The following is a 16,190-nucleotide window of genomic DNA, read 5'->3' as shown; positions in this document are numbered from 1 at the left end:
ACAAAAAACAAGTTCAGTCTCTCTACTCCTGCCTTTGATTAAACTGTTTCAAAATAGTCAGATTCTTACTGTTTTTCCTCTTTATAACATTTCATTCTTTCCCAAACATGACTGCCCTAACTAACATAAAAACCTGAGAGATATCTAGTTAACTTTTGTTAAGAAACTACTTGGCAGAAAACACTCTTTCAATGGCTGAGCCCGACCCAGCAAACACACAATATATGGTAATATAATGGCACCCTTCCAGCTTGAGAAATGGTTCTGTAAGCACCAAAACAATTCAATTACTGTGTCATGCTACAGCATCATGAGTGACTGAAGAGTCCAATTCCACAGTTAATACAGGTGTAAAGCACAGGGCCATAAGATGAAGCCAGCACACTATTAGCACCTGAGGCCTGCTGTGCTTTCCTCTTTGCTTTCTTCATTTTACCCTCAACCACCTTTCCTCTGCCTCTGGCTCCCTGTTCCAGAGCAGCCCCCCAGCATAGACTGTTAGCTGCATCTTCCCAGCTAGCGATGTCAATGTTGACAGTTTTGAGGCCTTGTCTACACTAATGCTGTAAGTTGATTTTAGTTACGCTAGTTAAGTTACGTGAGTTACTTTACTTAAATTGACATAACTTACATTGACTTACACAGCGTCTGCAGCTCCGGCTTTGGTTCCCTCTCCTAGGGTCGTGTAGTAATTTTTGTTGTCAGAAGGGGGCCATGGCGCAATGAAGTTTGAGAACCCCTGGACTAGAGGTGATGCTATTGACGTGAACTGGGACCGTATAGATCATTGTTGCAACCAAGGTCATATAGTTGCACCAAATCTTGTACAAAGGAGGTCTAGTAAGGTGTCTGTGGAAAGGTTATGATTCATAGACTCAAACTTTAAGGTCAGAAGGGACCATTATGATCAAATGACCTCCTGAGGTCCCTTCCAACCCTGAGATTCTATGATTCTATTAGCTGGGTTTGGTCCTGCTTTGAGCAGGGGGTTGGTCTAGATGACCTCCTGAGGTCCCTTCCAACCCTGAGATTCTATGATTCTATCATCTAGTCTGACCTCCTGCACAACGCAGGCCACAGAATCTCACCCACCCACTCCTGTAACAAACCCTAACCTATGGAATCATTGAAGTCCTCAAATTGTGGTTTAAAGACCTCAAGGTGCAGAGAATCCTCCCGCAAGTGACCCATGCCCCACGCTGCAGAGGAAGGCAAAAAAGCTCCAGGGCCTCTGCCAATCTGCCCTGGAGGAAAATTCCTTCCTGACCCCAAATATGGCGATCAGTTAAACCCTGAGCATGTGGGCAGGGCCGGCTCCAGGCACCAGCATTCCAAGCTGGTGCTTGGGGCGGCATTCTGCAAGGGGTGGCAGTCCCTGTTGTTTTGCCCCCAAGCAGCGCGCGGAATTGCCGCCGCGGAGGGCGGGGGCAGTCCGTGCGCCCTTAGGGCGGCAGGCGCGTTTCCGTGGCAGCGGCAATTCGGCGGCAGCTTCTATGTTTAGCTGTCCGCGGGGGCTTCAGCTAAACATAGAAGCTGCCACCAAATTGCCACCGCCGTGGAAACGCGCCTGCCACCCTAAGGCGCACGGACTTCCCCCGCCATCCATGGCGGCAATTCCACGCGCTGCTTGGGGCGGAGAAAACTGTAGAGCTGGCCCTGCATATGGGCAAGACTCACCAGAAAGCACCCAGGAAAGAATTCTCTGTAGTAACTCAGATCCCACCCCATTTAACATCCCATCACAGACCACTGGGCATACTTACCTGCTGATAATCAAAGATCAGTTGCCAAATTAATTTCCAAAATTAGGCTATCCCATCATACCATCCCCTCCATAAACTTATCAAGCTTAGTCTTAAAGCCAGATATGTCTTTTGCCCCCACTATTCCCCTTGGAAGGCTGTTACAGAATTTCACTCCTCTAATGGTTAGAAACCTTCGTCTATTTTCAAGTCTAAACCTCCTAGTGTCCACTTTATATCCATTTGTTCTTGTGTCCACATTGATCTGCTGGTTATAATTATGCTATCTCCATGCATGTATCAATTTTGTAGTTGAAGTTATTAATATTGGCTATGTACTTATATCTCAATGTGTTTGATTCTAAGTAGCATTAGTGAAGCTTTTGGTCAGCTTCTTGAGAAAGGAATTTGCAGATTAAGTGCCCAATCAGGAAACACTTAACTGACAATGGACCTTAGGAGATGCCAATCCACATGAGAAGTCTTCCTGGGAAAGTTCAAACTAGCATGTGAGCAATGGCTGCTGCCTGCAAACTGAGTCATGCATGGACATGTGACTTGCCCAGGTGGCTAAAAATTCCATCTTGTTACTGTGATTTTGCACTGGAGAACAAAGGGAGGAAGAATATAAAAGGCCCTGGAAACCCCTCCATTTTGTCTTCAATCCTGCTTCTTACCTCTGGAGGAACCTTGCTACACTGAAGCTCTGAACAAAGGACTGAATGACCCATCCAAGCTGTGGATATACTCCAGAGACTTGATTTGAGCCTGCAGTTTATTCTATCACTGCTACAAGCCTGAACCAAGAACTTTACCATTACTGTACGTAATTGATTCCATTTAACCAATTCTAGCTCTCATCTATATTTCTTTCTTTTATGAATAAACCTTTAGATTTTAGATTCTAAAGGATTAGCAACAGCATGATTTGTGGGTAATATCTGATTTGTATATTGACCTGGGTCTGATGCTTGGTCCTTTGGGATCGGGAGAACCTTTTTTCTTTTATTGGGGTATTGGTTTTCATAACCATTCATCCCCATAACGAGTGGCACTGGTGGTGATACTGGGAAACTGGAGTGTCTAAGGGAATTGCTTGTATGACTTATGGTTAGCCAGTGGGGTGAGACCGAAGTCCTCTCTGTTTGGCTGGTTTGGCGTGCCTTAATAATAAAGGAAACCCAGCTTTGGGCTGTAATTGCCCTGCTCTAAGCAGTTTGTCCTGAACTGATGCTCTCAGTTGTGTTCCACCAGAAGCAGCATCGTTACACTAGATAACTGTAAAAGAAAGTGAAAACAATGAAGAGAGCCAGTGACCATCCAGCTCTCCATGAAGCAACACAAACTGCTCAAAAGACCAATTTGGGATCCTCTGAAATAAGTAAGTATTTTGATTCCATAACTGTCATTGGATTGGAAAGACAAGGAAAAAATAAAACAATGAAATAAGTTGAGTTAGCCCAGCATGTGAGTCCTTATTCACAAGTTACATCCAGCCCCCTTTGCTCTTGGGTTCAGACTCCAGAGCAGCTGCTTCCAACTGACAAGTCTGTTAAATGCCTATTCCAGACATCAGAGGTGCAGCAACCACACACAGTCACCATAATTTAGCTTCACACACACTCCCCTCTCTTGTAAATTTATAAATTATAGATTTTGTTTTTTGGAATGTTGGGGATTCTGTTTTTGTTGGAGGGCCTGTTGGGAAGAGCATTTACAACTTGCTCCTCCAGTATCTCATTTACAGATACGTTTCTAGCAGTAGTATTTTCATTTTTAGATTCAGTTTCTATACTTGTATTGTCATCAAGCCAGAAAAAAGGAAAATAATTTTCCCCTCAGTAATTAAATTGTTACTGTACATTCCATTCCTTCTTTAATTTCTGGACCTTTATCTACAAACAAATGATCCTCATTTTTCTTCATTATTTCTCCATTAACAAGGTTTGTCGCTGGTTCTAATACCTTTCTTACAACATTCCACACTTCATTCCACCCCAGTAATTCTGAACCAATACCCTTTGGGTTTAGGCATAAAAATCTGGGAGGCTTATATCACACAGTTCTAATTTTATTGCTAAATCTGGTCTAATCAAATCAAATTCTTAACTGACATTTAAGAAATAAATCTGCTCAAGATTTCCATGTAGTTGTCTGTGGTGCTGACCTATATAACAAAAAAATGTTTCTAATATAATGGTCTAAGACTCTACTCTAATTTTTCTCTATTTTCTAAACTTGAGTGCAATTTCTTTCAGCTTTTGTTACTATACTTGAAGCAAATGTGATGGGATTCTTTTTCCACATCATGGTTTATGTGAAATTACAGCTACTATTCCTGCTGAGAAGCATCATTTCTAATAGTAAGGAAGATTCTGAATTAGAACCACACCTAATACACTGTGTTAGATTTAGACCATGGTGGGAAGATGTTAAAAAAAAAATAAAAAAAAAAATAAAGATTTTCTGTATTAAAAACCCAACTGATACTATATTTATACAGTAGTGGAAACAAATTAGCATGTATATCAAGATAGACTGAGGATTAATAACGGTTAGAACCTTGCCCAGATACAGAATTCGTATCTGCATTTGCTCCGCAAACATGGTCCGTGATATCTACAGGTTTGCAGGACTCTAATAATGGAGAGTTACACGGTCAATTAACTACAAACATATTCTTACCTATTTCAACTTCTATACACTACAATTTATTCCACCCACATCTATTTTCAGATTCTTGCACTTTAAATACTTCTAAAATTAAAACCAGATCAGCATCTTATTTCCTGCAATGGATAAAGCAGCACAATAATAACTATCAACAAACCACCTACTGGAAGAAATATTCAGAACAAAGCTGAAACATTTTCAATATGTACTAAACTAACTTTTAAAAAAATTACACAAGCATTATGCCTGAGCTGGACCAAGGGGGTTGGCTCTGTGATTCTTGAACTTGCTTTGATCTAAAATTGCCTACACTTGGAAACGTCTGGGCATGCTGCAAAAGCCATTTATTTGACAGGCTTTGGGGGGAAGATGGTTACTTTGGGAGAGGAGTGGATGGTGCAAAAGGAGCTTTTTTGATGTAAGATATATTTTGTCTATTTATTTTAATTTAGCTCTTAAGCAGTTATTTTATGGAATAATTATAAAACAGATCCCCTTTTTAAAAAATAACCTGATCTTATAAATGTGTATTTGCATACCTATTTATGGTGAATCCCTGAAGCTGAAACACATTGAGGTACCTCTATACACTCATGATTTGTTCAGTCTACTTTTTAACCTCTGCTTTTACTTGCAGTTGACAACTATTTATTCATCCACAATGGGATTAAAATGTTATGTTAAACTCAGCATAAAGGTATATTGCCGCTATGCCACCTTTATAAGCTTTAGTCAATTTTTCCTGACTCTTCTTTGTTCTAACAAACACCGAGAATCTATTACATTTAATATGATCCTTATTTCAGAGAACTGGGCCATTTAAAAATTCATTAAAGCATCAAGTCCCATACTTCTTTAATTGACTATACAAGTAGACAATTCAGACATTCACCTTTACTCTGATGTGTCTTTCACAGTCCTCACTTTTCTGGCACAGTGCTGTCCTAGTAATATAACTTTCTGATTCTGATATATTTTAAATTAGTGGTTCTTAAAGCCGGTCCGCCCCTTGTTCAGGGAAAGCCCCTGGTGGGCTGGGCCAGTTTGTTTACTGGCCACGGTTCACCGCTCCAGGCCAGTGGGGGCTGCAGGAAGGGCGGCCAACACATCGCTCGACCCACACCACTTCCTGCAGCGGCAAACCACGGACAGTGGGAGCCACAATCAGCTGAACTTGCAGACGCGGCAGGTAAACAAGGGGTGGTCTGGCTTTGAGAACCACTGTTTTAAATGATAGAAAATGCCAGACAGCTATAAGTACAATGTTTGTAACATCTGTATCCATCTCTCCTTTCTTAACTCTGGTAATTTATCCCCCACTTATGTGACCAAATTACAATTCCTCTTTCCATTTCTCCTTCACAGAACCCTATGTTCCTATGTTTTTAGGCCACAAAATCCTCCATAATCATCTACATCCTTAAACTCCTAAAGTCCTGAAGGAAAGGAGCATCTTCTTTAAAGGTGTTATTCAATGGGATTCTTCTTGCAGGGGCAGGTGCCAGGAAATCCTCCTCAGATCAGGTTAAATTTTAAGGCTGGGTGGCTGTAAGAGTCTATTGTTGCTAATTCCTGAGAAGTTGCTCAAACAGTAATAAGTAATCAGAAACATTAGCACAATTATATAGCACTTTTCATCAGTATTTTCAAAGTGCTTTACTAAGTTGGAATATTATTATTATTAGCCTCCATTAACAGGTGAGGAAAACAGAGAACCAGAGAATTAAGTGTTCTGTTCAAGATCACACAGTAGAATCAGTAACACAGTCAGGAACAAAGCACCTAGCTCTCCTAACTCCCAGTAAGGCACCCTATCTACACTAGCCTGCTACACTGAAGGGGGAGGGAAGGTTAAGAATTCTTAAGGTATTTAGATAAAGATGACAGCTAAAAGTAGCAGCCGCACTGTTGGGCTGGCTCTAAAATTTCTGGAGTTTGCCTGCATGAATTCACACTATATCAAACCTTTGAAATACAGGAACATACTGGCAATTAGAGTATGTTGGTCCAGGGGTTGCTGGTTAGGACAGTATTGGAAGACATGGTGGTTTCGGATGTGAAGGAAAGCCCCAAGTCACATACTTTTTTAGGAAGATTGATGTGATAGAGTCTAAGCCTTGAATATTTTTTGTTTGTCAGACCACAAATCTGTGCAAACAAATTTCACTTTTAAATTTCTAACATTAGCAAACTAATTAAAAGTCCAATGGCAAAAAACTATATTAACACCCAGAGAGAAGGTTGCTTGATAGTATGTTGTCCCTTTGCAGAACTTTGAGTTGAGCAAAACTCAAACTTCTGAAAGCCAGGAAATACACAGGGCTTGTCATCACTACAGGGGTAAGTTGACGTAAGTTACGCTACTCCAGTTACGTGAATAATGTAGCTGGAGTCAATGTAGCTTAGGTTGACTTACCCTGGTGGCTTCACTGCACCATGTCGACAGTAGATGCTCTCCTGTTGACTTACCTTATCTTCTCGGGGAGCTGGAGTACCGGGGTCAACCAGAGTGCACTCTGCCATTGATTTAGCGGGTGTTCATTAGACAAAAGGATGGAAAACACAAATCTCCCCAAATCATGATCACAGCTCTGTCACACAACCTCAAAGTAATTCACAGACCTTGCAAACACACCGTAACAAGCAGAGCTAATTACTGTCTCCACTATTTGGTACAGCTACACCTGAGTCCAATTATTCTCACTTTACCTAGAGTGCATGCAGATAATAAATGCTTAGAAGGTTCTCATACTCCAGCTTATTATTGACAATATCCTTTGTAATAAAACCTGTGTCCTGCTAATTATACAACATATACAATTCTCCACTAAACTATGCATACTGGATCCTGAAGGTACACAAATGCAGCTCATCCCTGTGCTCACGTACCCCGTGCTTCTGTTGCTGCTCCTTTTAAATAGCAGTACTCAGTGGGGTTTTTTGTTTGTTTGCCAGAAGAGTGAAGCAGCTGTCCCCTGACTCCAGCTAGCCTGGGACTACCAGGTAAACAAAAATGAAAAAAGTTCATAAACCCATGGAGCATGCTTAGCAGGGAATCTCCAGTGGTGGAGACCAATTCCACCCCCTAGTATAAAGGAAAAAAAAAGATGACAAACTCTTCAGTTAATTCAGCCAGACCTAGAGGGAGACAACCATACCACAGAGGAGGTGAAGATCTCTGCCCTGGGGGCTGATGCTCACAGGCCTTCTTTTACTAATTGCAGCAGATAACCACAAGGCAAAGAATAACAGCTTATTCAAAGACCTGAGTGCTTGCTGCTTATTTAGTTCAGGACTGTGTGGTGACATTAATGCCAAATCAGTGGTATATGTTTTAAATGCATATTGTTCTTACTCGCTACTTGTGCTTAACCCTGAAATCCATAACCCTTACCTCAAATGATCCCATGTTTGGGTCACTAACCCTATTCTGCACCCTTCTGGAGCACACCAAATTTCAAAAGAATCCGACTAAGCAGATCAATTTTAGAGGACTTAGAAAGGTTAACCTTTAAACAGAAGTTGTGATACAACCTAAACTATAGAGGCGCTGTGGCACCACTATAATATTAATTTAGGCTGTTAGTGTCTTTTTTACTAAAAAAGTTTTTTTTGAAGAGGAGGCAGAGAAGAAAGCAGACAGTAGGAACTGATTTCAACAATTAATGCCACATAAAATCTAAAGCATTAGTTATCAAATTAACACAGAATAGGCCGCAGTCACTAGTGGCAGATAATTCACTCATGAACATCTGACGTAGTTTTTCCTTTCCATTTCTAGCTGAGAGGGAAACAGCAGAAGAGGATACACACAGCACTTCCCATACTATTATCATTTGGATCTATAGCACTGTCATCAATAGTTAACACCCTGATGAAACATGTTATTATAAAGAATACACTTTGACAGCCTGATACAGTACTTCCTTTCCAGACTATGAGAATAATAATGTAACAACAAGTTTCCTGTTCTGGACAAGTTGAGCATGATGCTCACTGATAATCAATGCTCAGTGTACACTTTTCAATGTTAAAAGTCATTGAAGATTTCATGTAGGATGAATCTGCTCATGGTAGATACTTCCTAGTCTGCTTTAACAATATATTTTGTTAATATAAATTATAATCTGAGCGTAATTAAAAACATCTAAATTCCCCGTAACTAACCTGTAGGGAAGGGGTGGCTTGTTGGATAATTTTTCTTTTTAAAGAAAAAATGTGCGTCTCACTGTTAATTTTTCTTCTAAGAAAATCATGTCCACAAATTTTACTTATAGGTCACATACTTTCTCTGCAGTCTTTGGAGCACCCAAAGCTGTCGATTGAAGTACTAAGAATGTGTTTAAAACTGGCCCCTTTGCTTCCTGACCAGAAATTAATCTTGAAAAAGGTAAGGTTATTGATCCCAGCTATTATCATGAACTGAACACATAAGTATTATATATATTCGAAAGCAGCCCAAAGTTAGGTTAGCTCATTTGGTGTGTCTGTGTGTGCATTTCAGGTCAGTGGACCTGCCTTTCTTAGGGAAAGAGAAATTATAGTTCAGACAATCTTTCTGCCCTGAGTTAGCCTGCCCACTGACCCTTACTCATGGGGTAGCCAGCAGTAGCCAAAGAAAAGTGGGGAGAAGAGAAGGAAAAGAGGGGACATGACCAATGATCACTACTGACTTGAGCAGAGTAAGAGTTTCAGTGTGAAGTATCCTCCAGCCAAAAGCTGCATCAGCTGCCAACTGAGAATCTCTATTTTGTAGCAACTAGCACAGGCATGTATGTTGGACAGCATGGTTGCTTTATCAATTTCCTCTGCCAATGCATAGGCTTTTTCAGATCAAGGGCTTGTCCAAACAGAGACTTAATGCGCAGATTCTTAGGGGGCATGAAGGCATTTTCAGGCTGCATTGAATTTTTCTACTCAATTTTAGATCTAGGGGATGATATTTATGAGCTTTCCGTGCCCTGCAGCTAGGTTGACTGTATAAGGAACAGGGATCTGGATTTTCTCAATAGTTCAGTTCTGTTAAAATCAAGGTAGTATCATCTGCTCTTTCATCCTAGGGTGTGGACAAAAAAAAAAGTGCACTATATGCTTGGGATTTATGGATAATTGTATTCTTCTTTGTAATTACTTTTGGTACCACTTTGTAGGTGCAGAAGGTGCAATACTGTTTTCCACTACGAGGACTTCCTGCTCAGAGAGTCTCCAAGCTGAGACTTACTACTAAGACCTTCATGAAATACAGTGACACCGAATGGAAAAGCTCTAAAGGAAGAGAGCTAAGTACCTTCAAAACTGAGTTAAGGGTCTAAATGAAGCATTTGAAAAAAACCTAGGAGGCTTAATTTTTTCAGCTGCTTTGAGAAAATGTTTATGAATATAATGCCAAAATAAGTGCAGAGGCTTGTCCCTTAAAAATATTGGCTGAAATATCCCACAGAAACTGTAGTATAGACAGCTGGTTGTTAATTGTTTCCATACACAAAATAATGTACCTATTCCAATGTGCAGAACATAGCTGTGTGGTAGAAGGTTTCTAGGCTGTGAGAAGTGTCTGGATGACTTTTTCTGAATATCATGCTTTCTGCAGAGCATTCTGTTCAGTGTCACACTGCTAGGTTCATTTTTCCTAGATCTTAGTGGAAGCGGATCTTTGAAAAAGAATGTAGTTGCTTACTGAAAGGAACAAAGATGGTGCCAAGAACCATGTGATTTAAATGGAAAACCCAAGGACTTGTGAGTCAGTAAAGTGCTATCAAAATTATTTGTGTCTCGTCTTGTTTGGTCTACTATAGTATGTTGGCTCTTCAATACTGTGAATCCACAACTCTGACCAGAAGCTGTCACTCTCCTTGATGCAGCAGTTTGCAACTATGCAATTGCCTGCTGAATTAGTGAGGCCTCTCTAGTGTTCTGAGGAACCTGGTTATCTGCTGGAATATCCTGTTGTTCAGAGACCTTTCTCCTGAAAAAGGGATCTGAACCAGGAATAAGGGTCAACTTCCTCTGTTCTTTCCATAACCACACACTAAACATTTTTTTATAATTAGAAAGAATTAAACACTAACTGCAGAAAAGAAAATGTCTAGTGCCCTTCTAGTAAGAAATAATTAGAACCAAGAAATCATTCCCTCCCTTTTTGATACATGCAGAAAAACTTCAGTTGCTTGCAGAAAATGACACTCCAAAGTTCTGTAAGTGAAAATTACATAGCAGTTGAGATCAAATTCTCAACCACATACATCTGTGTATGACTAAGAGACATAAAACAAGATTTCATGTGACCTTTCAATCTTAGACAATGATTATCCCACAGATTGCCACTCTACTCCCAGCTCTACTAAACTCTTATTAAAAACATTTTTTTTCCCCAAAGACATACATTTCATTCCTGCTAACAGGCAAATTCCTAGGCTGCCAAGGTAAGGAAAGCAAGAGATACACACACACACCCCTATATCTTAGCAATATTGGGAAAATCATGTGAAATGACTGACAAAGAGGTGTGCTACCACAAGGTGCAGCTAACAAACTGGAGAACATGATTAGGAAAGGAGGAATCTGACTAACTGACAAAAGTTCTGAGTGTATAGGTATCCACTGTAACCATAAAGATCAAACCACAATAGAGAGAGCATTAAAAGATTACTGGTACCAGGCCTTGTGTGTACTGTGAAGCAGGATGACTTTAGTCTCACTCCTTCAACTGCCTGAGTAATCTACAAGTAGCTGCTTTGTACACTCCTTGAAGTGGCTTACTAGGTAAGAATCAATTTCCTTTTCTTTAGGAAAAAAATCTTTGTAAGAAGCAATCTGATGGTGAAGTATACTTATGCCACATATGCATCAGACACAGTAGTACAGGGGTTGGCAACCTTTGGGAAGTGGTGTGCTAAGTCTTCATTAATTTAAGGTTTCGCGTGCCAGTAAAAGGTTTTGTATGCCAGACCAGCAGCGCAGGCGGCAGGCAGAACCTCAGACCGGCAGCGGGCTGAGCCGCTCAGCCTGCTGCCGGTCTGGGGTTCCGTCCGCTAGCCCCTGCCAGCCAGGGTCCCAGCTGCCAGCCCTGCTCAGCCTGCTGCTGGCCTGGATGGACAGAACCCAGGCCGTCGGCAGGCTGAGAGGGGCCGGCGGCCGGGACCCCAGCTGGCAGCAGCGTGCCACTAGAAATCAGCCCGCGTGCCGCAGGTTGCCGATCCTTGCAGTAGTAAGTTATAGCCCTGTCTTTACTCAAATATTTAAAAATCAGATCTTTCTTTCCCCACTCAACCACCTTTTTTTCTTCTTTTCTTTTAAAACAAACAAGTTTCCTGGACTATTTGAACCTCTTCTTTCTAATCCTATCACTAGAGCTTCAGATGCACTTTTGGTAACATTCTGTGGTTCAACAACTTATTCCAACTCACCTTCCATTAGTAACAGTTCCCACTTTATTTTTGTGCAACAGAAAATGGATGGAGGTCCAAAAACTGCTGCTGAAATGGCAGCTACCATTTGTGGGGAGAGAGCTATTTAAAGCTATCACTCTTCTCCTCCAGCTCCTCTCCCACCTTTCCTCTCTTCACCCTACCCCATCCATACTGTCTGTTCATTTTCGTTCAGTCCCTTTAATCAAGGTATAGGGAGTTTATGCTCAGGAGTATCACCACTAAAAAAAGCACACAATGCCAACTAAAATGTATCTTTGGACAATCATTGGCCCCATTTAGACACTAATATATTATCGAGGTCATCATTAAACACATTCAAGTAAGCGCTCTCTTTTAGCTCTTGATTGCTGTTTCCTGTTTTTTCATCCAGTACTTCCTGAAAAATACTGGATGAAAACTCCCTCTAACCTTATTTTCATGGATCCAAACTTCATTATGCAGAAATTTGATCAGGACAACCAAAAGTATCCAGAAAAAAAACCAAGAAAGAGTAATCTCTCCTCACTTTCAGCTAATTACTAGTTAAACTACTTTCCTGAGCATTGAAAGTGGTAGTTTATAAAACCAATGATGATTCCAGCACACCATGTTACCAATTTTGTATTGACAGTCTCTGTTAATATGCCAGGTGTACCATGGCTGAGGCAAATATTGTAGGCAATTCAGCTGATAAGACTCTACGGCTCTAGCACTTGATGGGCCCTCTTCTAACTGACTTCAAATGTGACACTTATCCCAAGGCTTTGGACACCCTTCTTCTTAACTGCCAAGGGATCTTGCCCTGCTAGCAGCCCACTATCCTCCTGATCTAGAAGAAAAAAGCAGCTACGTATTTGCCCCAATGCAGATTCACCACACATTTAACTAATAAAGGTTTCTGGTGAAACAACAGTTCCTCAGGATTTATCCACACAGCCCTTAACTCATGAAATTTACATGTGAGAGCTATTAAGGACAAACAGATGCATGGGAAATGCCTGCTGACCACTGACATGAACCAACTTTAAATTTGTAAAGATGGCAGACTATTTTAAAAAATGTTCCACAGAAAAGTTAAAGTTCTATAGAATTATAGGTAAGGGAACATACCTCACAACTGAAATGTTTTGTGGATTTTGTTAGCTAATAGGTTTTGCATTCACAAACCACTACAAAATAACCATTTGAATGTCACAGAAAGAAGAAAAGTTAAGGAAACAGATTCTGGGTTTCAACCTTCCAAAGAATTAATGTAAAAAAGCGTTTTTATTTACAAAATTAAATACTTTGAAAAATGCTAGCTTTCTTTCAAAGCTGGCTGTCCAAATGCTTGTCAGAGAATATGTATGAGGATTGGAAGCAGTAACAATGGAAGACCTACCTGAGTCTGCCTCATTGCCCGTTCCACTCGACGAGTACTTCCTTTCTCAAGCTTTGTCCGGAGAAGTAAGGCTGAAGTTTGAATGGCCCAGAATTTAGGTTGTGAAAGTAAACACTAATGAAGGGATGAAAGAAAAAAAAAAGGTTAAAGTGGTAAAAAAAATGAGATTTGATGGTAATTTTCAACATCTCACTTGCTCAAGCAGGTATGCCTAAACTGCAGTCTATTCTGAAATTCAAATTTTCTGTCATGGTATCTTATTGGTAAATTGAAGACATTACATGTATGCATTTGCTGGTCTATTAGATAACCATGGACCAAAAATGGCTGGACCAAAGATTTATTGCTATGCCATTTCATCTGAATAAAGTTCATCTGAGAGAGAGAGAGAGAGAGAGAGAGAGCGCACACATAGAATAGAACTTGTGACTAGTGAATCAACAAGGAAGCAAGACTGAGAACAAATGGTGAAAACACACATGGAAGGTGATTACAGGAAGGAGGGTTTCTTATTTATTTCCCTAAATAGTTGCTCTGATACAACAAAAAAGTAGTTATTTGGTGTTACAGTATAAACAAAGTTGTGCTCGGCAGAATTTATCAGAGTTGTTGGTAATCTAGTGAATTTTACTTGTTTTGTTCTACGCAGTTTCTTGCTGTGTGGAGTTTTCTACTTGTTAGCTGAAAATATCTGTCTTCCCTGGGCTGATTTGTTTAGCACCATGGGAGATGAATCTAAGCAGGCGATTATATACGTGCGCCACCTTCAATGGTGAGGTATTGTCCACTTTCTTTCACTGAGGTTTATGCTACACGTGTTAAGAACACGGTGGTCAATCATTACTGAGCTACAAACTTAGCTCATAGCTGTATGTTAGTGCGGAGTTTTTAGTTCATCCTACTTTCCTCCATATTGAAGCTGAGTGACAGCTGCCCTTAAAGAAACAGCGTGAGGTCATTACTCAGAAAGCCCTCTCTTGATGCCAGCAACCTCACCAGTTATCATCCAATCTCTAAGCTACAATTTTTAGGGGAGCCACTTCATCACAGGAGGTCATTAAGAAAGGGGTAGCCAGAGTGGCCTCAACACACTTGATTCCATATAGATGGCTTTAGTCCCTTCCAGTCTGGTGTCAGATGTGGGTATGCTACCATTATCTGTGTTTGCATTTTATTTTTACTAAATGAAAAAAAAAGTTTTAACTAGTTGAAGGTAGATGCCAATATAAATTTCTCAGTGAAAGGTATTTCAGCTACATCCAAGGTTCCCAAATGTGGGAATATAAACACAAACCCCACAACCCAAAATGATTAAGCAACTGAACATTCCTAAGTACACTTTCAGGAACTAAAATTTGGACAAGTGCAATACTCTTCATTTCACAGAGTGCAACAGTAATTTGTAGACAAAACAATAAATAGACACGAATATATCTTCTTCAGAGGTATAAAACCACATCTCTCCCTGTCAATCAACTATTAATACTTTGGAAACAGCAATAGTTAGTCTAGGCCTAGGTGAAGTCATGAGACTTTATGGGCTTGTCTTCACTACCGGGGTAAGTTGACTTAAGGCTTTATAGTTCTACTGGTGGCTAAAACCAGACATTAATACACATCACTAAATTTTAAAATAATATACCTGGAAACAATAAAAAATAAATCAAGCTTGGAAAAAAAACATGCATAACATACTTTAATGTACTGTGCTACTTACTATAAACTAAGAAAACTGCTTAATAAAACAATTTCAGAAATAAATCTGCTCATTGAAAAAGAATCTTCACAAGAAGTCTTCATTATGTTCATTTTAGAAATTAAACAGAGAAAAGAAAAAAATAAGGGGATGAGCTGTTGGAAGGACAGAAAAAATTGAAAGACCAACGAAGTTATGCAACTTTTTGTACACAAAATAGAACATTTTGAAATGGGAAAATTCACTGCTTCAGTTCTCCCCAGCAAAGAGAACTCTTCTCCAACTAACAAGGGATCTTGATAATTTTTTTCTTCCATATTTATAAAATGAAAAATAGAAATACTAATACAGCAGATAAACAGATTCTCAGCAACAGACAATGTGGCACTTTGGTTTAGATGACAGTATAAATAATGGATAAGATGATTTCCAATCAGAAATTGTACAGCAATTACTATTTGGGAGTAGGGAAGACGTGAGAACTAATAAAGCAGCGGCTTTGGGGAATGGGAGCATACTAACGCAAGTAATCTTCCACAAGGCTAGCATACTTTGTATCAACCCCATTAAAGAGTTCTAGGACTCCCACCTTGCTCCAAATAAACAAGCAGCCCTCCTGGACATGCAAGAGACCCTCAGCCTCCCAGGAGCTCTTCTCCACATGGAGTGCTCTGGCTTCTTGACACCACTCCACTAAATGAACAGCAGCAGTTCCAGCAACCCTGTTCCTCTTCCTTTCTAAGGAGATGTAGCATCTGTTCCATTCTACAATCTTGTGCTTCTCCTCCTAGAGAAGAATCAGGAGCAGCCTGAAGCAATTTTATCAGTCAGGGTGGAAAAAGGTTAATTGCTGCTCCAGCGGTCAGGCATACAAACAAAAAACAACACCTAACCACCACTCACCAAAAAACCCTGAGTGTCACAGAGGTATGGTGTTCTCTTGAAGTTGGTGCCCAAGGCAACTGCCTTGCTTGCACACCCCTAGAATTGTTCTGAAGAATAGTAGTGTCTAGGCTATTTTGTGCTTTCCTCCTCATCCCTTTTAAAAGAACAGGACATTTGGATCCTAAAGTAACTGGGAAGCTTGAGGCTGTTCTGCTACTTTTTTCTTTTGTGACCTCAAGTGAAAGAGCCACTTGTTCCCTGGTCCCACTCAGGCTACTTGCCCAGGCAAAGTTTTTACTTTGAGAGGGTTTCTAAAGCTCTGCCACGTTAAATCACCAGACATCAAGCACTTCTTTTTTTAAAAATAAACCTCACACACAAATGAAGTAGAGCACTATCCCCAT

The 16,190-nt window shown here is 40.3% G+C and overlaps 1 protein-coding gene across 1 annotated transcript in view; it reads right to left on the bottom strand.

Moving 5' to 3' along the window:
• Nucleotides 1–16,190, bottom strand: part of TTC27 (tetratricopeptide repeat domain 27) — a 202,724-nt gene that overhangs the window by 70,770 nt on the left and 115,764 nt on the right. The window contains exon 10 of the mRNA XM_045011797.1: nucleotides 13,206–13,319. Within this exon, the coding sequence (XP_044867732.1) occupies nucleotides 13,206–13,319 (114 nt within the window). The remainder of the gene's footprint in view (nucleotides 1–13,205; nucleotides 13,320–16,190) is intronic.

The sequence above is a fragment of the Mauremys mutica genome, chromosome 3, assembly GCF_020497125.1.
Source record: "Mauremys mutica isolate MM-2020 ecotype Southern chromosome 3, ASM2049712v1, whole genome shotgun sequence".
Classification (NCBI taxonomy): Eukaryota; Metazoa; Chordata; order Testudines; family Geoemydidae; genus Mauremys; species Mauremys mutica.
The sequence above is the reverse complement of the archived record's forward strand: the minus strand, read 5'-3'. Positions and strand labels throughout refer to the sequence as shown.